The 27,491-nt window shown below is 37.7% G+C and overlaps 4 protein-coding genes across 4 annotated transcripts; 1 reads left to right on the top strand and 3 right to left on the bottom strand.

Annotated features, from left to right (window-relative positions):
• Nucleotides 1-1,500: 1,500 nt before the first annotated feature.
• Nucleotides 1,501-4,129, bottom strand: LOC148848383 (ankyrin repeat-containing protein BDA1-like). The gene is made up of 2 exons (XM_088951189.1): nt 3,446-4,129; nt 1,501-2,484 (listed from the first exon to the last, which is right to left on the bottom strand). The coding sequence occupies exons 1-2, from the start codon at nt 4,010-4,012 to the stop codon at nt 1,606-1,608; spliced, it is 1,446 nt and encodes a 481-aa protein (XP_088807315.1). The 5' UTR covers nt 4,013-4,129; the 3' UTR covers nt 1,501-1,605.
• Nucleotides 4,130-9,544: 5,415 nt separating this feature from the next.
• On the top strand, nt 9,545-12,256 carry LOC148848384 (light-harvesting complex-like protein 3 isotype 1, chloroplastic). Its single transcript, XM_088948849.1, has 3 exons — nt 9,545-10,211; nt 11,563-11,700; nt 11,795-12,256. The coding sequence occupies exons 1-3, from the start codon at nt 9,812-9,814 to the stop codon at nt 12,043-12,045; spliced, it is 789 nt and encodes a 262-aa protein (XP_088804975.1). The 5' UTR covers nt 9,545-9,811; the 3' UTR covers nt 12,046-12,256.
• Nucleotides 12,257-13,401: 1,145 nt separating this feature from the next.
• On the bottom strand, nt 13,402-15,714 carry LOC148848385 (light-harvesting complex-like protein 3 isotype 1, chloroplastic). Its single transcript, XM_088948850.1, has 3 exons — nt 14,874-15,714; nt 13,934-14,068; nt 13,402-13,859 (listed from the first exon to the last, which is right to left on the bottom strand). Exons 1-3 carry the CDS (start codon nt 15,223-15,225, stop codon nt 13,591-13,593), a joined length of 756 nt encoding a protein of 251 aa, XP_088804976.1. The 5' UTR covers nt 15,226-15,714; the 3' UTR covers nt 13,402-13,590.
• A 163-nt stretch (nt 15,715-15,877) lies between these two features.
• Nucleotides 15,878-20,400, bottom strand: LOC148848386 (glutamate dehydrogenase 2-like). The gene is made up of 9 exons (XM_088948848.1): nt 19,893-20,400; nt 19,706-19,819; nt 18,161-18,382; nt 17,986-18,060; nt 17,766-17,882; nt 17,431-17,681; nt 16,602-16,677; nt 16,430-16,516; nt 15,878-16,334 (listed from the first exon to the last, which is right to left on the bottom strand). Exons 1-9 carry the CDS (start codon nt 19,998-20,000, stop codon nt 16,149-16,151), a joined length of 1,236 nt encoding a protein of 411 aa, XP_088804974.1. The 5' UTR covers nt 20,001-20,400; the 3' UTR covers nt 15,878-16,148.
• Between the last annotated feature and the right edge of the window lie 7,091 nt (nt 20,401-27,491).

The following is a 27,491-nucleotide window of genomic DNA, read 5'->3' on the forward strand; positions in this document are numbered from 1 at the left end:
CCTCCACAATAATTCAACTCGAACAAATTCAATTTTCTCCTCATAGAGTGCGCCTCACGCCTAGGGGTGCAACTTGGGTGGGCCTAGCCCAAGCCTGAACTGGCCCAACCCAAAGTTTTACACGAGGTGGGCTTGGATTTTCGATCCTCAGGCTAGGCTTGAGCCCAAGCCCAACCCAATTATATACATTTATATGTATATATATATGTGTGTGTGTGTGTGTGCGCGCGTGTATATACATACATATTTGTATATATAACATTTTTATAGATATTTTGCATACATATTAGCATACATACATAAATATATGTATATATATTTGCATAAATACATTTATCTATGCTTAATTTTAGAGTGGGTTCATTGACCAACCCGAGTCCGAACCCAACCCGAATGCATCAAATTATAGGGCAGGTTGGGCTGAGGTTGGGAAAATCGGGCATGACCTCGAGCTTGGGCCTTAAGCCCAAATTTTAGGGTCGGGCCTGGGTTGACCATAAACCCGGCCCAACCCGCCTGACTTGCACTCCATCTCACACCAACCTCATAGCATGTTGCAACCATGCATGCATAGAAAATCTTCTCATGAATGACAATAAGCAAATACAAAAGAGATATTCTGAATGTGCGGTTACAAGTATTGTGAGGTCTGTGTGAGGTGCGCTATGTGAGGAGAAAATCTGGACTCTACTCCTACTCTCCAACGTGGAGGGACAATGTGGTGATATTTCCCTTTGTAGCGCTTAATGTTTATCTTTGTTTATTTTTTTTACCTAATAGAAATGGAAGTTAGAAGTCACTTTGCCTCTGCTTTTGTACTTGGACTTGAGATTCATAGGAACGAGATCTACTCCTCACACATGGGCGCCTCACAGGCACATCCACCGTGCACTAGGAACATCTCCCGTGAATAATAACTTATAAGTATGGGAAATGTTCCCAATGCATGGTAGGATGTGCGTGTGAGGTGAGTGTAAAGCGCCCTGTGTGAGGAGCAGATCCGGTCTCAGATTCATAAAACCAAGAAATTGTTTGCTTGTTTCACTTAAAAGAGGATTAACCAAACTATTGCCAGTTGGCTTCATGAATCCACTGGGCAATGGGTTGAGCCAAACTTCACTTGTTCCAAACCACAAGGCATGTAAGGCAAATTAATATTATATTATTTTCTAAATGAAACCAAATGATATATAAAAAGAGTGGAGAACAATTTCAATGATTTAAAACCATACATTTGAAAAACACCGCCCTTAGTTTTTCCATACTTATTTTTAAAATATTCTATACTAAGGGGATGTTTGTTTTTTGGATTTGGAGAGGGGGGGAAATTGGTCAATGGGAAGTTGTCATTGACCAATAATCACATATTCTTTTTTCAGCTTTATGTGGGGAACATGGAAGGTTTATTATCCTATGTATCACTCACCCAAGAAAGTGATACCCATCTCCTAGGTGGGTAAATAACTTTCTCATGCTGGGAGAAAGTTGCCAAAACTTGAATGAGACAAAAATGCCCCTTCTGATAATGGATTTCTATGGCTAAAATGGTCATTGCCTTATTTACCTGAACATTATTAGAGAGAGAGAGAGAGAGAGAGAGAGAGTTTAAACTCGACTTTCATGAGAGGTACAAGACATTATAAACCGACTAAGATGCTGGCCGAAGGTAGTCCGATGCCCCTGCTCCGAACTATTGTTGTTGCTTCTTGTATGCATTATCATTGCCCATTTCTTGAGCCACCATAACTTCCAGCTCGCGATTGCTCCAAAGAATACAACAGTCATCACAAACAACTTACTATGAAATACAACACCCCAACCCCACAAGTAAAATGGTGTTACAAAGCATACAGAGCATCCATAGGTGATGGCCATTGATACCACGGCTAGCCGCAGCCAGGGTTTCAGAGGAAATTTGCTTGTGAGCAAGGAGATTATGACGAGAGACATAAGAAATCCCACAGTATTGGAAATTATGAATGAGACAAAGCATGTCATCTGTGAAGCCATTAGTGCCTCTCCTGCGTGGTGTGCCATCTGTTCACTGTGATCAGTACTACTGCGATTCTCTTGGAGACCATCTTGCCAACTTCCACCAGGAGGGCTTATTCCTGCTTCAAAGGTTACAGTAGCAATCAGTACCGCGACCACCATTAGAGAATTCCGTGTCTCACTTGCAGAGTCTTCTAGTTCCTTAAATATCTCGTCGCTGAATTCTTTCCAGAGGCTCTTCTTATGATATATTATTTGAATATGAGAGGGGTGAGGAGGAGGAGGAGGAGGAGGAGGGGTTGGAGAAATGATGATATCTCGAGATCTCATGGCTCCTGCACGCACAAGGATCTCTACCATTTCTATATCACCCAATTCGCATCGACTCTGCTGCAAGACATCTAAGATGTCAAGTGCTGTCAAACCCATGGCGTTCTTGGCATTTATTTCAACTTTGGAAACAATACTTTTGCTGAGAAGTAATTCTATAACCTGCATAGTTTAAATTAATGTTAGTACACGATTGAGAATCCCATGCAAACTTGAACCCAATTGTTAATACACGATCGGTTTCGGTTATGTATCTGGTCCAGTTTGGACGATATGATGTGTTAACCCATAAATATGTAAACACAGGAATCATTAATTTCAGAAGGTATATATATAAATATTTCAATTCACTGCTTCTCCAACCTATTTTTAATTAATAAATTTTAGATTTCAGTTGTTTATGGTCCCAGAGTAACAACTTTTGGGCACCTTAATATTTTTTTTTTCATTTGTTTTTTACTCTCCACATCAGCAAAAAAAAAACAAAAACCACTATATGTTCTTGATTTCTGTTTTTGTTTGCAAAAGAAAAGCAAGTCGGTTTTGTTTTAAGAAATAATGGATGTTTTTGGAACCAACAAAATATTAATTTTTAAAACAAAAACAAATTCTCTACTATAGAAATTATATGATTTATGGAACAAAAACATGTTTTTGGTTTGAACTTTGGAAACAAAAAATACATAAACAACCAAGAATGTGTTTCTTGTGTTTTTGTTTTAAGAAACAACATATTTTCAAAAACAAAATGGTTTTGATTTGTTTATGAAACCGGCAACAAGATAAATAATTCACGTTGTAGAACACCCCCTTAATTTATCAGCACCCATGTGGTTAATGGTTCGGGCTGCTTGCAATAAGCCTATATTTTGAACTGGATCAAGATCAAGCATGAGCTCCTTGGATTTTAGTAGAGTTGAGTTAAAAATATGATAAAAGCTTATGTTGTTGGATGAGATCCATGAATATTTTTTATTTATACCTTGTGCTCAAATTTGATTAATTATAATGGGATGCTGAGCATCAAACACCAAACCACATGGTCAAACAAGAAGGAACAGTTGAACGTAGGTGAGGTCACCGAATAGGTTTTTATTCACTAACAAGTTTATCATCAATTTACCTGATTCTGCCTTCTAAATGAAGCTAGATGAAAAACCGTATTGCCTTCTCGATCTTTAGCTTTTAGGAGCCACTCGTGGCTGAAACTCTCCACCAGTACCCTGAAGGCTTCGAGCTGATGGTTTTTCACAGCAAGGTGAAGCACAGTCTCTCCTCGAGCCGTTACCTCCCGAGCAGACTCTGCGCAAGCCAAGAGCAATACGATCATAACATCAACTCTACCTTTGATGGCCGCACAGTGAAGAGGAGTTCTCCCGTCCCTATCCTTAACAAGACATAGATCACTACCAAACTTCAGCATCTCCTTCACTACCTCTACGTGCCCATTAGCCGACGCCATGTGAAGAGGACTGAATCCATCTTGGTTCAGCTCCTTCGAAAATTCAGGCCTTAGACGAAGAATCTCGCTCACAAACTCGGTCTTCCCAGCCAGAGCAGCTACATGCAAAGGTGTTTCTGCAACCGGAGCCAAGGCAACTCTTTCAAGGATAAGAGGATCCTCTTCCAGTAGCTGAAGCAAGGTGGCTGTATTCCCTCTATGAGCAGCTTGGAACAACCTCCGATCCATCTCCTGGCACCTGCAGTAGTCAACACAACTGATTCATCAAATACTCAAGCTTGGTTGAATATTGTCAACAGTACATGAAGGATCATGGAATTAATAGACCCATGGTCTACAGAGGCTTCCCCCATTGGCCGTTGGATGAGAATCTTATATTTACAATGCAACGGAGTGGATAGAGGCCGCCCCTACAAGGAACAATGCAAGCTGAAAATGACGGTATAATTTATGAATCCACAAGGAGAATTCAAGAATGTCAAAAACGTCTTACATTCACACATGCTGTCCTAAGAATTCAAATAAAGAATAGACCTTAAGAAGGTAAATGGTGACCATCAGTCTTATTATTAGTTATTTTATGACAATTATGTATATTTAATTAAGCTGAAGATTCTTGATCGACAAGGACCTTTTATGTTTTTTGACCATAGCATTGAAAAAAAAAAAAAAAAAAAAGCTTTTCAAGGGCCCAGTAGAACCAGGGGTGAAATTTGTATGGACCCCAACGTGAACCTAGTCTAATCCAACCCCAGCTTTGCATGGTTTAATTGCTTTTGCACTTTAATTCTTTTCTCTGGGATGAGTGTGGGCCTCAAATGTTGGGCCTCCATCCAGCTTAAGATAGGGCTTGGGCCGAGGTCTTGGTCATTTAGTTAACAATGAACAAATTCTAGCTTATTTCTAGTAGCATCTCAAGATGACAATATTAGGGGTTAAATACTATTTAAAGAAAAATAATGAAAGGATTTTTAAAAAATCATAACTGTGTTTTTAATACAAGCATAGTTATACAACATGAAGCTTAGGTTTCTTTAATTACAACACTAGAGAGTGCAAGTTTTCCTTATAATAGATGAAATTTGTATAACAAAATTCAATTGGCTTATCCATACATTTATAACAAAATTCATTGTGAAATTTGATAATTCTTTGCTAATAATAGATGAAATCTGTCATTGTGAATCATTCTGAAAATTGAATATAGTTCATTTGATAAGAGGTCAAATATGTCGTTAAAGTTTGGTACAAATATTCATTAAATTTATATAACAAAATTCAATTGATATACTAATGGTGGGGTAAAGACTGAGATGTGGGTATGCATCCTGATAGTGACAAGGAGCCAGTTGCTTGGAAGCCTAGCTTGAAGGAAGGGTTTTTCTTTATGTGTTTTATTTCTTTCTGATGGATGTGTGTCTATTAATCTTGTATCAAATATTATAGCTAAGTAACTGGACTATAATGGTGGACTGATTGGTGCCTAACTGTTTATTAGAATGAACTATCTTCTATATATATATATATATGTTTAAGTTGTTATTTATTATATTCAAGTGGTTGACATCCTGTACATTGTGTAGTTCATAATTGAATGAATACATTGATGTTTTGTAAAAACATGACTCGACCACCACAAAATAAGATTAAAAAGAAATAAAGGGCTACCATTATTATTTTTATTTAGTATAACATAAATACAATTAGGAGAATAATGATGCCATCTAGAGAATTAAGTTTTGAGAGTGATGATGATATCCAAGTAGAGTCACCTAAGTACAAGATTACAAATTGATTGCTATTGTGATGTTGGATACCCCAATAGTGATGGATTCCTAATGCATTATAGGGGGAAAAGATACTACCTAAGTAAGTGGAGGCACAAACACTGGCCTAACACCCCAGTTGAGATATTCACTATGAGGCATTCCGATGTCATGAATGTAATTGAGAGGACATTTGGCCTCCTAAAAATATGGTATTGTGATGTCGAATACCCCAATAGATAGATTCCTAATGCACTATAGGGGGAAAAGATACTACCTTAGTAAGTGGAGGCACAAACACTGGCCTAACACCCTAATTGAGATATTCAATATGAGGCATTCCGAAGCCATGAATGTAATTGAGAGGACATTTGGCCTCCTAAAAATAAGGTATTGTGATGTGGGATACCCCAATAGTGATGGATTCCAAATGCACTATAGAAGGAAAAGATACCACTTAAGTAAGTGGAGGCACAAACACCGGCCTAACACCCCATTTGAGATACTCAATATGAAGCACTCCAAAGCCATGAATGTAATTGAGAGAACATTTGGCCTCCTAAATAAGGTGGACAATACTTAGGACCTTAAGTCAGGGGTGTTCATGGTTCGGTTAACCGAATTGTGGGCCTAAATTCCAAACCGAACCAATAGTACCAACTTTTGAAAAATCAGAAATCAAAACTAAACTAAAGCCGATCGGTTAACCAGTTGATCAGTTTGGTTAATCGTCAATTTGATTCATCAGTTTTTTGGGTTTTTTTACTTTATAAAGTATATTGTAAATAAATATATAATAAAAATTAGAAGTACATATAAAATATTATATTATAAATAATAAATAATATATTATATATTATAAATGATAATATATATAGATAATATAATATACATTCATATATGTATAATATATAAATATATATACCAATCAGTTTGCTTAATTGGAATTTTTTGTTCGGTCTTGTCGGTTCGGTTCGACTTTTTGATTTTTCGATTTTTCTTGCTCACCCCTACCTTAAGTTGGTAAATAATAAAAACCCAGTATAGGATCATTACTAATTGTTGCATATTGGACACCTACATAAGGAGTATGTCATTTGACCCATGGAATTAAGATTTAAGGAATTCAAGGTGTAGCAAAGGTTGTTGATGAACACATAGCATGTCTAGAGAATAGTATTGGGTAAAATGTATTCAGAGACAACTTGGTAAATCAAATACTGCATTAATTTAAACATTAAATAGATCAACTAATAAGTTGTATGTTTAACAAAACTACTGTATGATTATTATGTTTCTGATGAGAACATTGTATCATTACTTTTTTTTCCATGGTTCATTGAATTGTTGTTTGTTTACAACAATTGTTCACTTATTTGAATTTCTTTATTTGATATAAGAACTTGACTTATTAGTGTATACGCATTATGAACAAAGGAAGATGAAAGGTTGTTGGCAGAAGGGCGTGGAGGCTTATTCATTTTATGGTTAAGAAGCCCAACAAGATGTGCTTGAGTTTATTCAAGATAAGTTAATAGCCTCACACAACTGAACACAGTCTCCATCTACCCAGTAGCAATCAGCTACTACATCATCTGTCACCCTCACAGATCGCATAAGAGGCCCAATAACAACATGAATGATAGCCCCTTGGTTAGAATGCTTTCAAATGGGCTAGCTATGATGTGCTGATGTGCTGGCTAAAAATGGTTTTGTTAGTCGGTCAAGGTGTTTCCGATTTGAATGTCAGTCCCCGTTATGGGTGAATAAAACATAATGGACTGAATTAATCTGTAATCTAAAACATACAGATCTGAACCAATATATTCAACTCTGGTAATCACCTTTGATTGACCAACTTAATTAATAAAAGAAATCAGTTTAGTATATACCTCCTGACGTCATAACCACTGTAGTTGTAGTCCTCGTAATTCGATGTGTATTCGATTCAGCCTCTGACCCTCCAAACAAAGTTCAGCTGCCTGTACGTTGTCTTCTTATTCAAACCAATGTAGTCGTATTCAACAGTAGTCTCTCACCAATACGATGATCAGTGTTGCGAGGACAGAACTATTCCCTTGAGCCAGAAAAACAATCTCTCTCTGTGTTCTATCTATCTCAGCCAATCAATGCTGATAGGAAGCTCTCTAATGGAGCTTGAAAAATGAGATCAGTAGTCAGAGATTTCATACCATACGCCAAGGGAAGAGGGGTCCTCTCTTTTTGTCTTACTAGGCAGCCTTCAAGAGCTTTTCTAATTAAGGAGATTTTAATTCTCTTAATTTTCTCCAATTAACAACTCCCATTATTTCCAAATTAATTGAGCATTTCAAATTTAAATTGGATTTTCAAATTCCTTAATTAAGGGGCTGTATTAGGAAGATGTTCAAGTCCTAACACCCACATAATGAGCTCTAATTTGGGTGTTTGGATTTAGATCAATCAATCTGGATCGTGGCCACTATGACGGCCACAATCCGGGTCCTACCCTCTCCTGGATATAGAAGATATTCTGAGTGAATATAAGTTTATTATCATTGTTTAGACATGCAATATTTATCTTGTTTGCAATGATAAGTATTCATATAGGATCTCAGTCCATTTAACATGGGGAATTATTGCAACGGGCTGGTTTATGCTAGATGGAGGTGCTATAATGGTGATCTCGTAAATAGTCTCGGTAATGTTAATGTAATAAACATTATTATGTGATTCCAATTTGTTTTAGGTGATTCAAATGGTTGAAAAAAAAATTGAGTTTGGCAATTTCAACCCTTTACAAAACTGAAATAATGAGTTAAACTTAGTATGGCCCATTAAAAAACTTAATGGAATTTTATATTGTACCATACACCTCATAATTTTTATTTGAACTGCAGACCTACAACAATTCGAAATTATAAACAGCTCCACTTATAACATCCATATTCGTCCATGAATTGGCATCAATTCTGAACTGGCACCTACCCCAAACTGTACAGTGGAACTAGGATTTTTAGGGTGGATTGAACAGTAAAAACCCCTAAATCCATCAGGCTACCCATCTTATGATGGTGGTCTATTTGATGGGGGCAAGGGAGATTAATAGGGATGTCTGATCAAGGAGAAGGTCAAGGATGGGGAGTGAAGTGAAGTCTTATTTATATTATATATATGAAAATATATATTTAAAATATTATTTATGTTTTAAAATGTTTCTTTGTTTTACATAAATCTACTTTCAAAAAATACTTTTAATTAAAAAATTTTGAGATTGGGGCCCTACGGAAAATTTGCCTTCATTGGAGATCGAAGATGAAGGGTGACTTTTATCTGTGATGGGAACCAAGGTGAAGGATAGAGATTTGTTTCAAAGTTAAAGTCAAGGACGAAGAATACGGTTTACACCCCAAACTCGCCTAATTGTTGTCATTCCTAAATTTGTTAATAGGGTAATCTTGAGATGGGATAACAGGCCATTGTTAGTCGTATATTGGATAATGGGTACATCTCGCCATGACCGGATTGGATTTGGAGATTTCCCAATGCATTATTGAAAAAAGAGAATGTTCGCAGGCGAATGTGAACTCAAAAGTGGGACTTCTCGAGTTGATATCTTATGTCAAAAAACACGTTCTAACCCTCTAACAATTTCATCTAACATTACACATCTCACCGTGAGATTGGGATCCACTATAAAAATGGGACCAATATTCTAAATATTGACATGGGCCGGTATGTCTTATATCGGTGCATTTTTTTATATATATATTTTTTTTAAAATCGATTCAGAGGAATCAGTTTAAGACCCGTTTATTCTCTTAACCAATGGCTGATCGGCTGATCCGATACAATACAACCGTGTAGGGGCGTATCGGAAAGCCACCGTATTTTGTTGGATTGTCGGAATGTATTTTGTTGGCTGGCGATCCGAACTCAGACCCGCCATGTACGAGATATTGAGATGTGATCACGTTGTGAGGGTATTTGAACATATTTTGTTGGCAATTGATCCGGACTCGTAGAGTTCACATATTCCCTGTACTAATGTGCTTTATTTCATGGGAGATATTCCCAATCCATAGGTTGTTCGAACGGTGACAACAAAGCCGAATTCATTCGGATCTTCGGTTTCAAGTGCTGTGAGGAGCAAATCCGATCTCCAATCGCACAGCGTAACTCTGTACCTTTTTCGCTCTCGCTTATCATTTATATAATTCGACACTCATTTGAGAGGTTGAGGATAGCCAGCAGCGGAGTATGTTGTGATTACACCGAGGACATGTCCATGGCCTTGTTTTCTCCTTCTCCCTCTCATCTTCCGACCCTCCCTGCCAAACTTTCATCAAGAACCCATTTTGCTCAGAAGCCTTCTCTCTCTTTCATCTCCAAGAGAAGTCTGTGTCTGTTGGCTGCTAAGGCATCGGATAATGAAACTGGAGTGGTAAGTTCAGTTGCTACCATTGTAGAGGAGGAGAAAGTAGAGAAGGAGGAAGTTTCCCCTGCTAAGACTGAACAAAAGTTAGAAAAAGAGGAGGACTCTATTGGGTCGAATGGAGCGGCCTCGTCGGCGTTGAAGCCTGTTCCCGGATTCCAAGACCCCAGATGGGTCGCAGGGACTTGGGATTTGAAGCAGTTTAAAAAAGATGGGCAGACCAACTGGGATGCAGTTATTGATGCAGGTGAGATACTACGATGGGTTTTTCTTGTTTCTTTTCCCTTTTTTTTTTCTTTGTACTTATTTTGTGTTTCTGATTTGTACTCGATTTTCTACTTCTAGGTGGAATTTCTATCTTGATTATTTGTTTACTCTTAATCTTCCCTAGTTATTGCAGCTGGTACTATATTTATTTGAGCTGTTTTTATGGACTTTTTTCAAATATAAAAGGGCAGCCCACTGCAGCACAATGAGGCAAAATGATGCTATCACTGCATCCAGATTTGGTCGGAAACTCAGAACTAAGAACTTACTCTGATAATTTAGATTTTTATCGTAGAAAGGATACACCTATTTCCGGTGGTTTCATTAGTGCACTGCTTCCTTGGAAGCTGGAGGTATTTATGAATTATGATTCATGAACAATTCCAGGAAGTAATTTAGGTTAATTTGATGGTTCATTTTTCTATTTCCTTCCTGTTTATCTTTCTCGTGCTCTCTTGTACTTGGCATTGGTAGACGGACTCAGGACCTATGAGAATTAGAAATACAGCATTCTTTTCCACTATACGGAGTGACAATGCCTCATCTCCATGAGAAATTGGTTTAATTTCTGTCGAGGTTTTACTGCTCACGGCCTGGAGACTGCTAGATTGATGATGCTTTAACTTGACTGCTGGATACTTCTTCTGACTGCTTTGCAGAAAAAGGGATTTATTGAACAGTTAATATCATCTGTTCATTGCAATTTTCATCCTATGATCCTTTAGAATGTCCTGATTGTTGCAATTTAACAAGTGGACTGTTTGATAAGTCTTAATTTGAAAGCATGACACGTTTAAGAATTGCTTTATATAATTGGGCAACTGAAAGTAATGGATAAATCCACTTGTTATGGGTTGATTGAGGGGGGGAGTTGCAACCATGATTATTGGCAAACCAGCTTATATAGATCCTTTGATTTTTGTTTATTTTGATCTGAATGATTTTAGGGCAAACTCAATTGAATCTACAGATCATTTGAAAATGTTTAGGGAAGTTCCCTTTTTTTTGTGCCAAATGCAACTATTAAGATGTATCTGATTTTTTACCTTTATCAAAAAAAAAAAGATGTATCTGATTTTTTATCAATTTTTTATTATTCTGATTGTGACCTTGGATATTTCAATGGGTGTCTCTGTCAGTTCTCTGTCGTTGAAGGATGAAGATGGGAGATATGAACACATCATCTTTATCTTGTATGATATGAAAGTAGTGGAAGTACATTCTTAAATTTTGAGATCTTGTGGCATGTCATATTTATTCTTATTGATCCAAAACTCTTACTTCCAGGCTTGTTTGGTTTCTCATAGAGCATCTTGGCTAATCCTTTTCAGAGGTCAGGAGGAGGAAGTGGCTTGAAAACAACCCAGAACCATCCACTAATGATGACCCTGTAATCTTTGACACCTCAATTATTCCCTGGTGGGCATGGATGAAAAGGTTCCACCTTCCTGAAGCTGAACTACTTAATGGTTGGTTCTAGTCTTTGTTTATTCTGATCATTGGATTTGATGGACACTTTTTATAATCCAGTGATAACCATTGACTTTCTGTTCTTGTATGCAGGCCGTGCTGCAATGATAGGGTTCTTCATGGCTTATTTTGTAGATAGCTTGACTGGAGTAGGTCTTGTTGACCAAATGGGGAACTTTTTCTGCAAAACTCTCTTATTTATAGCTGTATCTGGAGTTCTTCTTATCAGAAAGAACGAGGATTTAGAGATTCTTAAAAAACTTGTGAAAGAAACAACGTTCTATGACAAGCAGTGGCAAGCAACCTGGCAGGATGAGACTGCTAATGGTTCCAAGAAAGACTGAATAGGCTTTCAGTGTGTCAATCCATCTTGTTGTTAACTTCTCATGGTCATATTTTTGGGACACTGTAATATCTTTTAGTGTTATTGAGAGGGTAATGATGATTCAATCCTGAGATTAGGTTTTTGCTTCTTCCATTGTATTTTAAGTATTTCTTGAACTTTTTTCATCATGGATATATAAGTAATTAATTGGAACTTTGGAACCAAACAAAGCAAAGAGTTGTGTTGACAGTCAAGGAACCAGTTCAGCTGACTTGGAATTTGGGGTTACCTCGTTGCTGGGGGAGATGGAGTTGTGTTTGAATGTGCAACAGGAAGTGAGGAACTGGGAGATAAGAGGGGTTCATGATCAAAGAGTTGAAGGTGCCATAGAGATTTCAGGTTTTCATTAAAATAAATGTCTCATTGATTTGCCATAATTCAGAGTGGTTAGTTTCCATGCTGATTTTGGTGTGGATGTACATGAAAACAGAGTCTAGTAATGATCTTCCACAAAGTGTCAGGATCCTTTTGATGAGACAAACCAGTCCCCCTGGATTTTGGTTATGGTGCATCGTGCATGATTTTGGTTTGCATGACGCAGTAACTTTGAGGCTAGATTTATGTCCCCTTCAAAGCTCATTGCCTTTCTCCTCTGTTATCACTAACAAATTAACAACCAAAGAATATTATTACTAATATAATGAAATGAAAGAAAACTCCCTATGTCCCAATAATGAACAAGGAAGAAATACAATATAGGACTGAGATCACCGAATAAAGAATTACAAAACTACAGAACAAGAGAAGACCCCATCACAATTCTGATCTTACAACCCTATCCCTTACAAGTAGATCTGCAATCTCATTGGCTGACTTGGGCATCCATCTGAACAAGTGTTTAAGAAACCATGGACCTCTAGTTGCCCTTGATGGTCACCTTATAACAACCAAGCAGTCAGCCCTGAAAGGGGCTGCTTTGTACTGTTTGGTTGAAGGAAAGGATAGGGAAAGGCAGGGAAACCTATACAAGGTGTGTAAAGGTTTCCCTTCCTTTCCCTACTATTTCTTTCAAACCAAACGCAGCCTTAATTAATGCATTTACCTGGTGTTCACCCAATGAAAGCGACTTCCTGGTTGGGAAGAAGTTTCATGACATAACAGTGTCATCATTTATGTACTAAAAGCAGAATTACCATCCAACCGTCCAAATTATGACTTTGTGATTAATCAGAGGTTGGACATCATGTAGACTGTCTTCTATATCTCTATATTCTACATAACTTGGGTTTTTACTAAGGATTCATATATAAAAAAATTTGATCTGATATAACTGATTCCCCATCTCTTTTGTATGGATTGAAAAAGAAATTCATAATTCCTCACTCAAAGCAACTAAATTTTATTAAAAAAAAGAGTGTTGATTCAACAACCCCAAACTCTAGTGCTGTACCCTTATCATCACATTCATGGAGCTGAAACTTGATACTCTATACAAATCAATACACCCTGGCTTTAAGAAACCTTGAAACTCAAACTAGAACTCTTTCTTATCTGCCAGATCAGTTTACTTGCTTTTCTGATTGTGTTCTAAATTGCCATTGCTTGCATTCTGGTCCTGCCATGTAGCTCGCCATTGCTTATCATAGGAGGTAGCCTCTTCAGCTAGCTTCTTCAAGTTCTCAAAATCCTTGGTACATCCAAGGATGCTTATTCCAGTGACTGTCATGAAGAGGCCTGCCTTCCAAATGAAATGGCCTGTCTGGCCCACCATGTCTAATCCAGTTAAAGCATCTATCGCATATACCATAAAAAATCCTACCATTGCTGCTCTACCTGCAAACAAGTAATGATGAGAAAAATTCTGAGCATAAAGAAGGTAAACTGAGAGAGGTTTGTGATTTAGCTACCATTGAGCAGCTCGGCCTCTGGAAGATACAACTTCATCCATGCCCACCAAGGTATGATGGAGCTCCTGAAGAGCACTGGAGTTTCATTTGTTGCTGCTTCTGGGTATATTTCAAGAAACTTTCTCCTTCTTGCTTCTAAAAGCCAAACAGAGAAAAGAAATATTTGTATACATATAAATTTTGTTTAGTGGATTATATATATCTTCACTTATTTTGTCTGGAAAATGTCTCATGCTTTTCTTCTGCATTTAGTTCAGTAACAATAAACCACTAGATTTTTCAGCAATACTACTCTACTGACACTTCTATTGGTAAAACCTCCTAGAATTGATGGGGCAAACATGATAATTCAGCACAAATACATGAAACGAACTTAACAATCCAATCTATCAAACTCTTTACACAATTGGAAAATATGGAGAAGATCCAATCTAGAAAATTTAATGATGTTTGTTTCCAATGAGGTTGGTCAATATAGTAGATCTTGATCTATAACCCTAGCCGTGAAATATTTTTGTCCTCTGTACTCTTTCCTGTTCAAACAGAGCAAGAAAGATAACTGATTTTATGCTACCAGGAAGGCATGGCCAACTCTCTTACTATTTTGCCATAACTTTAGAGTCATTGAGGCATTTTAATAACTTTTATTAATGCAACTCAGATGAGAGCAATAACTCCACTTTTAGTTTTTGAAAATTGATTTATGCATCCACTTGATGCTAATATTTATGGGATCAAGGACACTGAAGAAAGCATTTCCACTTTCTAATTGAACCTAACAGTAGAAATGTTCTTAGGTTTATCTGTTCATGAGACAGGCCTACTAGCTAGAAAATAGAAAAAATATATATATAAATCTTTAAAGAAAGCAGAAGGCACCACTTCTGAATGTAAGAAAATTGGCCTAATGGCCAAGTGAAGCGCTTGGGAAGCCTCTCACCTGCAATTATCAGAGCATCCCAATCCATCTTCCCATCTTTCACGAACATATTCAGGTCCCAGTTCCCATTTTTCCACCTCTCGTCACGAAACCCTGGAACAGAAGAAACAGTGTCCACCTCAAGCATAGAGTCGCCCTTGACATCCTTTAGACCACTGATGCGTACACCACCATTTTCTTTCTGCTTTATATCAACCGATCTCTTGTCGTCAACATCCACGACAACATGGGTTTCCTTCTTGGTTTCGAAGGAGCATCTGGCTCTGGCTCTGGCTCGAGACTGTTTTTTCAGGATGACATGATTACCACTGCAAGCTCTATAGAGAGAGACAGATATTGACATGGAGGCCATGAATATCTCCTGCACTTTCCTCTTGTTGCTAAGTCGTTCTTGTTTTTGGCTTCACAGAAGATGGAAAGGTAGAAAGCAAACCTAATGTGGGGACTTGAAAAATTTATCCTTCAGTAGCAACAGTAGCAGTTTGAAAGCTCTTGGGTAGACTGATTTTAATGAAGAAGTGGCAAAATTTTTTTTTTTTTTTGGGAGGTAAAAGACGAAAGTGTCAGAATCCAAAGATTATCAATCAAAAACGCCTTGAAGTTCTAAAATTATTACGGATGGCCATCTATTGGAAGATCCAGACCGTTTATATCTATTGGGCATACCTGGATGACCAGTAACCTCGAAATTACCCCAGATTACTGACACTTCTTTTGAAGGATTACTCGCCTTTCACATGATTGTGGCCCATAAAGCATGAATGATAATGTACCACTCCAGAAGTCCAGATTAATTAATTGGGAGTAACATTTTGAAATTTTGAAGACTTGGTTACACCCAATTTTTAAATGTCCATTGGTACCTTATATTTGGGGCCTTTGGGCGTCCTTTCATATTGAATAGTGTACAATAAATATTCCCCAAATCCATGCATAAAATGAATAGCCCCAAAATTCCATTTCTAAACCCATAAAAATTGAAAAGGAAATAAAAAACTTGTAAGGAAAGGAATACATCAGACTACCTTCTGCTTTATTACCAAAAAACTACCTTCTATTTTATTACAAAAAAAAAAAAAAGCTACCTTCTGCTTTAACTAGAGGCATATCTAATTAATAGCCCCATAATTCCATTTCTGAAGCCATAAAAATTAAAAAAAAAAAGAAAATTTTCTAGGGAAAACATCAAACTACATTCTCCTTTAACTAGGGACATATCTAATGAGAAAAACCAAAAAAAAAAATCTAATGAGAAAAAACCAGAGGCATTTTTGTTTATGCCTCCCAACCCCTTAAGAGGGTGGCACGTGCAACCTTATTTACCCCCAATGTGAAGGCTCCCATGCGAAGGCTGCAGTCATGAGTTTTACACATCATCTTGATGTCATTGAAAGCCCTTCTCATATACCTCTGAAGCTCTTTGTTCACCTTCTCTTCATCCCACATGAAACCTTGTATGTTCTGTAAAAGCAAATAAGTGAATTTTTTATTCTCAATAGGTTGATATGATTTTTTTTTCTAACAGAAATTATGAAGAGCACCAAATATTTAAGTACCTGAACCCACTCAAAATAGCTCACTGTCACACCCCCAGCATTGGCATATATATCAGGGAGTATAACAACCCCTTTCTTGAACAAAATCTGTTGCAAATATTTGACATTAGCTAGTTCTGATTAGCACAAACTGTAATTTTAATTACTGTTGATGGCCCCAAACCAATGTTACCTCATCTGCCTCAGGATCAGTAGGGTGATTTGCTCCTTCTATTATATATTTGGCTTTCACATCTGTAGCATTTTCCCTATAAAGAAAAGAATTTAATTGAAATAAATCAAGGTTGTGGAAAACCATAATACCTATAATTCAAAATTAAACAATACATCAGCCAATCTAGATAATGGCTAAGTATAAATAACACTGTTAGAATCCTTTTATGTATAAATCTGATGTCAGTGTTTGGATCTGAGTAGAGCAATTATAATGGCTAATGTGGCAGAAAGTTGTTTAAAATGGGTGACATGTGTAGCAATGGCTGACAAACTTTCTGATATATCTAACAGATTGCCTTGTAATAATAGTAAATTTATTTTGTTGAGAATTTAGGATTATATTTAAATATTACTTCTTATGAACTTTCAACATGGAAACAAGATTGCATAATTGCTGGATACACATTGACCATATACATGGTAGAAACAATATTTCAAGAAACAGTCAACAGTTGCAAGATAATTTTTTTTAAGAAGTAATTGATAGTTGATGGAGAAAATATGGGTGATCATAGCTAAGTCAATGTATATTCAAGCTAATGAATTTATGAAAAGAAAAAGGAGGAATAAAACACAAAAATTGGGAAGATCTTTCGCTTGTTACAAAAAACATCTGAATCTTCCAACCTGGGAAGTCTGTAATATATATGGAATATATGAGAAAATTGGTTATGGAGGCACCACGTCATTATGGTAACAGAGATGCTGATGTTAATGAAATATATTTAGAATTAGAAGAAACCATAAACAGACAAAAGCAGTTTCAAAGAAAGATAGAGATAAACCTGTTGAGGACGCCACCTAAGGCACATGGGATGAGAACATCACAGTCATGCACGAGCAATTCATCTGAATCTATGGTGTCACCACCTTGGAAATTCCTCAAACTTCCACTTTCACTTTTGTGCTTAATCAAAGCCTCAATATCAATCCCATTTCTGTTTTTTACTGCACCAGTAATGTCACTCACCGCAACAACCTTACCACCTCTCTCATGAATGAGCTTTGCCGCCCAAGAACCCACATTTCCAAAACCCTGCAAAAGATTTATGGATTTCCTTCATAGCAGAACTTTTTTCTTACCGATTGAATCAAATACAAAGCAAACAACGTGATTTACCTGGATAGCAAATGTCAAATCTGAAACAGACTTCCCATGTTCAGCAAGTAAAGCCTCTGTTGCATAAACAACACCTCGCCCAGTAGCAGCCTCCCTACCCAGTGATCCACCAAGATCCTAAAATGACAAAAGATATTTATTAATATTCTTTAGATTCCAAGATTACCGCTTTAAATATATTGACCAAACTGCTACACTTTAGAAAAATTCAAATACTCACTATGGGTTTCCCTGTTACAACAGCTGGTGAGTGACCATGAAACTTTGAGTACTCATCCAAAATCCATGCCATTGTCTGAACAAATCCAAGAAAAGCAATAGGAGTATTAGCTCTATGAAAATATACTACTTCAAGAAAGCCACAGTATACAGATCATCAACAAGGTATGGTATACCTGTGCATTAGTTCCCATATCAGGAGCAGGAACGTCTCTGTGAATTCCAATGAGATCATGGATCTTCTGAGTGAAGACACGGGTAAGACGTTCCAACTCACTCATACTCAAATCCTTTGGGTTGCACCCTATCCCACCTTTTGCTCCACCATATGGAATGTCGGCTACTGCAGTCTTCCATGTCATTAACTGAGCTAGAGCATTTACCTCGTCAGGGTCGACCTTTGAAACAAAAGTAAAACGTGTGTCAGTTCAAATTACAGAGCAGAGAAAGTTCATAAATTAAGTTATATTCTGCTGGTCTAAAAGCATGAAATTAAACCTAACATGGTTTGCAGAGTTCAGAAACAATAAGGAATTCCTTAAAGCCTTTAAGAGAAAGATAGCCACATGTGTCCTTGCTTAAAAACATCAAAATGCTAACAATACCAAGTAAAATGCAACAATAATTGCATAATAAGTTCAAGAGAATCATTAATGTCTTGAGTCTTTCTCATGCCATATATCATGGACAAAATATGGAAAGGAAGTGTGTCCACTGCATAATAGAAAAAGTAAGCACAATATAATCAGACTGTATCTTAAAAGGCATGTATAGCAAGCACATCATGAGGAGCATAGGTAATAGTTATGTCAATGCTGTTAAATCGGGAATGTCAAACATAACGTATAAGCATCCACCTAACAAAAATGTTGGAAAGCAGTCAACCCTAAGCTGAATACCTTTGAATTAGGATGAATTTGTAACTGGAGGTGGAATTTGATTAGCTAATTCTATGAATCTCTTGATTCTGCCTTTTCAGAAACTTTTTTCAGTGTCACAGAATTCAGAGAAATGCAGAAAACTGCCCCCAAATTCCACAGTTAAGCAAAGACTGAAGTCCTGGATACTAGTCATTTCATTTCCCAGCAATGAAGATAAGATTGAAACTCAAATCCATTCTGCTCTAGCAACATAGACACAGCTAAAAAGAATTTTCTTTCCCTTTCCCATATAAGAATCAGGATGAATAAACAAATCTCTTAGAAGCTATAGCATCTAATTACAGTAAATCAATGCCATTTCTTAGTTTATGGGGAAGGCCAATGACACTGGTGGATCCGGCAAAGGTTGGATACTGTAAACTTCATAGGAACTTAAATGGTCCTATATATATGCGATTGAGGTGATCAAAATCCTGCCCTGCATGCAGATGGTTTATTTCTCCGTTATTTCTCAGAATTATATGACTGTATCTCAGGAAAACACGATCGAAGTTCGGAAATTCTGACATAGTTAAGCTCAAACAAGTGGGAGAGAAGATTGGAAGTAAATTTTTGAAAGAAGCACCAGAATATATTATTGAGATGGTCAATGTCGTCGATCAAAATTCTACAAGCAAAGAAGACAGGTCACAGCCCCAATGAACCAAAAGACGAAAATCAGGAAACTTTGATTCCTTATTCCCGAATCCATTTCCCCTTAAACATGCAAATCATCATCAACAACATGGAAATTTAAAAAAAAAAAAACGATAAAAAGATTAGAAATTAAAAGAAAAACACCTCAGGATGGTACCGAATCCCTCCCTTCATAGGCCCACGAGCATTATCATGTTGAACCCTGAATCCGACATATGTAACCAGAGTTCCATCATCCTTGGGAATCGTACATTCAACCTGCAAAACAAATATCATAAGACCAAAACCATCGAAAACTCCACACCACGATTATTTAACAAACGTTTCATACTTTGATTTCTCTAAAAGGGATCAAAAGACTCTTCTCGAGCTTGGAATCCAAACCAAGAATACGAGCAGCATGACGGAAGTTACGATTCGTTGCAGCAAGAGCGTTCATTTTTTCTATAAAAATCAACTTAACAAAGAAAACCCAGAAACAGAAAGATCAAAAAAGGCACCACAATTTTTAGACAAAAACACAGAATCGCGAGTCGGGATCTTTGAGATACTCGAGGAAGAAACAATGAAGAAGGAAGGGAAGCCAAGATGGGTATTTATAAGTGAAGGCAGAGAAAAGGATATTACTAGTTATGATTGACTAGAATAGATACAGTCAGAAGAAGGAAAGATTGAGTCTGGAGGAGCTGCTGAAGATATGGCATCTCAACGTCCTACTTTAAATTTTGGGAGTTTCTATTTCGAGAAACGCTCCTAATCGGTTCGGATTGGCGTGGAGATATTAACTACTTTTCAACGCAATTAAAAATGCATTTTCCTTCCTCCAAGAAACCGTGGAGAGAGAGAGAGAGAGGGCACAACGAGTTGAAGTCATAGTTCCACGTATCAATTTCCCTGATTTTACGAGGTTGGGACCCAGGGGTAATCCGTAATTTTGATCTAGAATGTCGTTAAGTCGTAACAGTAAGCAAACTGAGAGTTGAGAGACCGCCGTTTTTGACGTTAGCCTGAGGATAGCCTGAGGAGAGGGAAGTTAGGCAAAACGTGGGAAAAAACGTGGCGAGACGAGGGTTGTAGTTGAGCTGGTAAGCAACTTCTCGTTATATGACGTGGCAAAGCGTTCCTTCTTTAGGTTTGCCACGTCAACTTGCTCACTTAGATTAGATTATATGTTTACTTTTTGCATCAGGGATGCGGGTGACCCGCAAAATCACGGAGATCAAAAATGAGTTGTAACTTCGTTTAATTGTACACTAGCAGAAAGGGCCCGTGCTCAAATGGAAAGGAAAGGAAACAATTTTAAATAATTCTTTATAGAATAATTGGGAGATTAAAAATGAAGGAAAAAGTTAATATAATTTTCAATTAAAAATCAAACTTCAGCAATTTACACTAATTATGTGCTACCTCATTTTTTGGGATAAATAACTCAATTTCAACCCTGTGATAAACATTTGCAAGACTGCAGCAAAAGGTAGGTGGACCACAAAGTGGGGAGTGTTTCTGATTAAGAATTAAAAAAGTGAGACTTTGAGCTGCAAACCAAACATAGCTTAAGTATACAAAATTTCCCATATTTTCTTATCTACAAATTCTCTCTCTTCTTCCCTCTTCTCACTCTGTCTGCATTGTTTCTAAGCCCATTTACCCTCTGCACCTTTTTAGGAATTTGTTGTTTTTACATACTAAGTACTAGCAGATGGAGCCTAGTAACTGTTTAACCCGGTCCATTGCTAACCCGGGATGGAGAGGGGAGTTGGGGCATCCCCGAGCATTGACAAAAAATTCTGGCGGTCCTAGAGTGGGCCTTTGCAGCAACCTCATACAAAATGTCCTTTCATTTCTATTGATATAAAAGCAAAGTCTAGTGTGGCTTGTGAGTAGGTTCAATTCCAACTCTAGGGGTGGAGCAAGGGGAACCCATGGCCCCCTTATAGCCGAACAAATCCCCACTCTTCATGTATATTTTCACCTTCCCCCACTCTCCACCCTAATGGCCATCCATATGTATTGCCCCTCCCCCCCCAATCCACTTAGATTTTGGCGCCCTCATACAAAATTCCTAGGGGAGAGAGAAATAATTTGTTAGTAAAAATAAATTATTAATTAATTAAATAAATAGAAATCTATGGATAATAACTTATTTAATTTTATTAAATAAATAAATCAATTATTTAATTTAGTAAAATAAATAAATAAATATGCATTTACTAATATGACATGACTGGTCCAAGTTATCTAGAACCAAACCCAACCCATTGACAACCCTAAATATTGGGTGTAGGTTGAATTAAATAAATAAATAATTGTGATTAAAATAAATAATTGAATAAGTTAATTTAGCATATTAAGTAAAAAAATCATTAGGATATCCCGAATAGTAATTATTATTACTTTTAGTGTGTAATTGCAAATTAATTTTAGCTATTTAAAAAAAATAACTATAAAATGACTACCTTTGCTATTACTTAAATAATTATCATCATTCAAATTAACTTAACTTTTATGAAAATTCCTACAAGAAGGAAAATCACAATTGAAAAATCACCTCTCTATCTCTCTTACACAAGAAACCAACTTTCAGGAAAAATCCTAAGGTTTCTTTCAGATAAGGGCAACTTTTTGCCCTGAGTATTTTTATAAAATAACAAAAATAAGGTAGTTTTTTTTTGAAAAATATCAATGAAGGGTAATAACACTGATCATCTCCTTTAGGCCGGAATTCCCCCTGCAACTTTGGTGATTCATCTTCAGCTTTCAATGACTGCAAACAAGTAGAGAACGGACTAAAAAAATTCAATCGGAAGTAAACACGTCATCGATTCATACTGTTTTCAGATTACACCAACTAATGTGTTTACTCGTAATTGGGTTTCAGATCCGGAATCCTCATGGTTCATGCATATCGGATTAACAAAGCATTTCGAAACATCTAAAACGTGTCGATATAATGGTGTATGACATTTGGATAACGATGCTCAGCAGTTAGCACCGAGATTAAACCGACTCGGACGACTCGTTTTACTTGTTCATTAGTCGCCCCGATACGATCCACCACAACTCACTCAAATCCTGCAAAAGAGTGGGACAAAACTCTTCTGATGAGGGCAGATTTGGCCCTCCAGTAAAATTGTGACATGTGGCACCTCGTGATAACTAGGAAAACACCCAGCCAACAAACTTACGAAGTTGGTGACCCACCCGGGCACCTGTCTGACCGGCCTGCGCGAACTGTGCACGGCCTGCGCGACCTGGCCGACCTACACCAGCCTAGCGCATGATCCGGCCAAGGCGCCAGCTTGACGACCTGATCTAGACACTGACCCGCCGACTGACACAGGTGCCAGCTTAACGACCTGATCTAGGCACTGTCCCGCCGACTGACACAGTCGCCGACCTGACGACCTGGCCTAAACACTGACCCGCCGACTGATGCAGGCACCCCTCTGACAACCCGGCCCAGGCGCCGACCTGGCCGCCTGACACAAGCGCCAGCCTGACGACCTCGAGGAGTTCACCACCGTACCCCGGTTCTGATCAGATGCGACGAGTCTTACTGTTTGGAGGCTTTTCACCCACCTAACTCGCGAAGACTCCAGTATATAAAGACCTCACCCCCCAAAGGGGAAGGGGATGGAAAAGAAAGGGAAGCAACCCTGCTCTCTAACTCTCTCATATTATCTTCAAAGCTCTCTACAATAAGAGTGCTAACTTAAGCATCGGAGAGCCCCCGCCAGGAAAGTACCCCCGGGACCTCTGATTCAATTCTCGCAGGTCCTTCAGCTCCCGCCGCCTACGAAGAGGAGGAAAATATGCAGTTCTCGGAAGTCCCTCAGCTCCCCCCACCTACAAGGAGGAGGAAGAGATGGAGTTCTCGGAGGTCCCACAACTCCCGCCACCTACAAGAAGGAGGAAAAGATGGAGTTCTCGGAGGTCCCTTAGCTCCCGCCACCTACAAAGAGGAGGAAAATATGGAGTTCTCGCAGGTCTCTCAGCTCTCGCCACCTACAAAGAGGAGGAAAAGATGAAGTTCTCGCAGGTCCCTCATCTCCCGCAGCCTACAAAGGAAAGAATACCACCTCATGCTGAGGGCAGTCGGATTGCGCCGCACCAAGGAGCTCCAACATTCTCTAAGGCATCGACCGCCTAGTAGGGAGTTCGCCCCCAGGCAGTTCGCCACCAAGGTAGTTCGCCCCTAGGCAGTTCGCCCCAAGGCAGTTCGCCCCCAGGCAGTTCGCCACCAGGCAGTTCGCCCCCAGGCAGTTCGCCACCAGGGAGTTCGCCACCAGGCAGTTCGCCCCCAGGCAGTTCGCCACCAAGGCAGTTCGCCCCCAGGCAGTTCGCCACCAAGGCAGTTCGCCACCAAGGCAGTTCGCCCCCAGGCAGTTCGCCACCAAGGCAATTCGCCCCCAAGCAGTTCGCCCTCAGGCAGTTCGCCACCAAGGCAGTTCGCCACCAAGGCAGTTCGCCCCCAGGCAGTTCGCCACCAGGCAGTTCGCCCCCAGGCAGTTCGCCACCAAGGCAGTTCGCCCCCAGGCAGTTTGCCACCAAGGCAGTTCGTCCCCAGGCAGTTCGCCCCCAGGGAGTTTGCCACCAAAGCAGTTCGCCACCAGGCATTTCGCCACCAAATAGCTCGTCACTAAGGTACGCCACCACCGGGTCGAATAACGAGATACTTTGCCAAAAAATTTTACATCACAAAACATTGGTACGTGGCCGAAAACGGTTACATCATCTTCAAAGTCGTAATAGATAGAGAGATACTCAGTTCTTTCATTGCATTTGATCAATCATATCCAAATGTATTTTAGAAAAAAAAAAAAAAAAAGGAGGAAAACGAATAAAGAAACCCTCGTAGGTATTGATGAAACATTCAGATATGAAGCCGTAAACCGCTAGGATACTGAACGGATCAGATGGAATGCTCATTATTGGCGAAGAAAATGAAAGAAAGATAGAAAAATCAATCCTGCGTGATTAGGAAGTGATCTCCAGCTTCCGTGGCCGTTCTTCTTAATATGCTCAACGAGAATCTCATCACCATAGCTGTAGAGGAAATTCCGGCCTCCACCACGAGAGGAAGGGTAGAGGGGGAGGATGAACAGCATCATTGCCCTTCGTGGATATATTTCAAAAAAAATTACCTTTGTTTTTATTATTTTATAAAAATATTATCTTTTATTGATATTGCCCTTAATTTGCAAAAAACCCAAAGCATCGAAGTCAATCTCCCTCCCCCCCCCCGTCTCTCTCTCTCCAAGGAAAATCATTGTCACCTTTTCTCTCTTACAGATAATAAAAAAAAATTATTTATCTATTAAAATAATGGCACGTGGCATGAGGTTGTAGTTATGCAAATGCCCAAAATCATTTAATAAATCACTCGAATAATGTTTACACTTCAAACTTGTTTGCCAACTTATTTAATTTACTGAAGGTGGATCCCTGACATGTGGAACCTCATTAGGTTCCATGCGGTGGATATGTTATCTGTTTAGTTTTTTGTTATTGTTAAATAATTATTGTAATTTTAAGAGACGTATCAAGATACGCTTTATAAACGTATAGATACAGACGAAAAATCAAGATATGCATGAATACATTAGAAATTTCAAAAAATCTTTAAAAAATATGAACAATAATAAAAATGAGTTTTATGTGATTATAACTCATTTATTTAAACATAAAAAATCATTCTTTAATGATTTATATGAAGTATTGGGATATAATTAATAAACATTGAAAAATAATAGAAGAACTAAAATGTATGTGCATACATACTAATATTTATTAGTTAATATTTTTTTGAAGTCATTTATTAGTTAATATTTATTATATATAGGTTTAGATGATACTTATTATGTATACAAATTAATATATTCCTTAATTTTTAATAAATAAATTTAACTTGTATCCATTTTATTATTATATAAATATTAATAATCAAATTTATATGTTGGGAAATATCCACCAAGACAAGAAAGATTACTCTAAGTATAAAAAAAACATGTTATTCTAATAAGTAATTGAGGTTGGCATAATGGTTAATTAATTAGTGTTGCAGGCAAATGATTTGAGTTCAAAACTTTTTACCTTTGGTTTGTGATTTTTAACAATTTATTTGACTTAAAATAATATTTAATGATATATTAAATAATATAAATAAAGGTAACTTAAATGAGCATTTAATTAAATTATATTAGTATTTAGTGACGTCTCAGACTTTAAGGCTTAATTAAAATTGGTATTAATAAAAGAGAGAAGATATAAATTAAATTTAAATTTAAAATAGAGAGGAAAATTAAATTCTACTGATACATAATACATATCGGTCCTATTCCATATATCGGAACTCTTCCGAAACCATTTAAAACCTTGGGAGGCTCACAGACCACAACAACTGTTCTGGTTGGTGCTAAATGTTTATTTAATACTGATTGGCTGATTTCAGAGGTGGTAACTATTTTGATTTTGGCAAATTTTCAAAACTTAGAAAAAAAAGGGGGGAGGACTTCATCCACCCTCAAACATCTAAAATCTGATTGCTTTTTCTACCCAAACCATGAAATTTCTTTTGAGATAGAAAGAAAAAAGAGAGAATTACAGAAAACCTCACTCACAAGTCAAGAAAATGCCTCAACTTCTATTGGATCATATGACTTAGATCAGTCCAATGCATTGCCGCCACCTTGATTGACAAAGTCATGAAGTCATTAAACTAATACCAATGCATTGCCGCCAAAAATAAATAAATCTCAATAGATCATGCCGGAATTGATAAAACTTTGAAGTGTATTACTCTTAAATCTTCTACTCAATCTAAGTCAACTCACTTTTATAGATTTTATCCTCTAAAAAGTAATAAAAATGCCAAAGTGCCATTGATTCTCCCCTTATCTGAGATTTTATCTTCTGATGAAATCCACCACTGCTGATTCTCCCCTTATCTGAGATTTTATCTTCTGATGAAATCCACCACTGCTGATCCACATAGAAGCTTCCTATGTGAGGCATAGATCCTAATTCGTGGTAGCTGCAAATGTATCCGTCTCACATGAATATTAGTTATTATTCACTAGAGATGTTATCAATGCATGGTGGATGTGCATGTGAGGTGCTCATATGTGAGGAGTAGATCCTGTTTCGTCAGTATACTCGCAAGTGATGGGTAAGCATCCGATGGTTAAAAGCGTGAAAAGCAAGCATTGGACTTTGTCCACTAGTTTGGAGGCAAGGTGGAAAAAAGCATCCGATGGTTAAAAACTATTCACTCATACACACGTTTCTTGCCTCCAATGACTTTCACAAATTGGGTCATCTACACACGTGTAGATGCTTTTTCCCATCTCCAAGCGGCCACATCTCTCCTTTCTTATGCTCCCTTGCGCTTTAAGTATATATATATATATATATGATGTCAGTACTTTATTTGTCTTTAAAACATAGAAAAGTATTTGATAAATTGTTTATCGACAATTAGATGTTACATCAATGATTGAGTGAATAAATGCTCAATCATTGGGGAAGCATTAAAGGACGGAATCAGTATCCCATTCCTATGCTTGGTGGAATAGCATTTCCCCATTTGAGGGAATGATCATTCCTTCCCCTTTCCTTGGGAATGAAATCTAATTCCAACTGATTTTAATTTTCATTCCGATTCCTGTTTGAACCAAACAAACTATGAAAATAAACCATTTTGATTCCGATTCCAACTACAAATCCAACGGACCGTCAATTCCAAGCACTATTGAATGAGGAGCCTAGATATAATATAATGTTTTAAAAAGTAACCTATACATCAAAATCTGTTAGTCTGACCAAGTATTTCAACATAGATGAAAAGTAGAGGTGTCAACTGGTAGGGTTCAATACAGGTTTGGCTCAACCGAACCAAATCCGAACTACATGGAACAGGGTTACTGAATCC

This window comes from Nelumbo lutea, chromosome 6 (genome assembly GCF_056320005.1).
Source record: "Nelumbo lutea isolate HS-2025 chromosome 6, American lotus-T2T, whole genome shotgun sequence".
NCBI lineage: Eukaryota > Viridiplantae > Streptophyta > Magnoliopsida > Proteales > Nelumbonaceae > Nelumbo > Nelumbo lutea.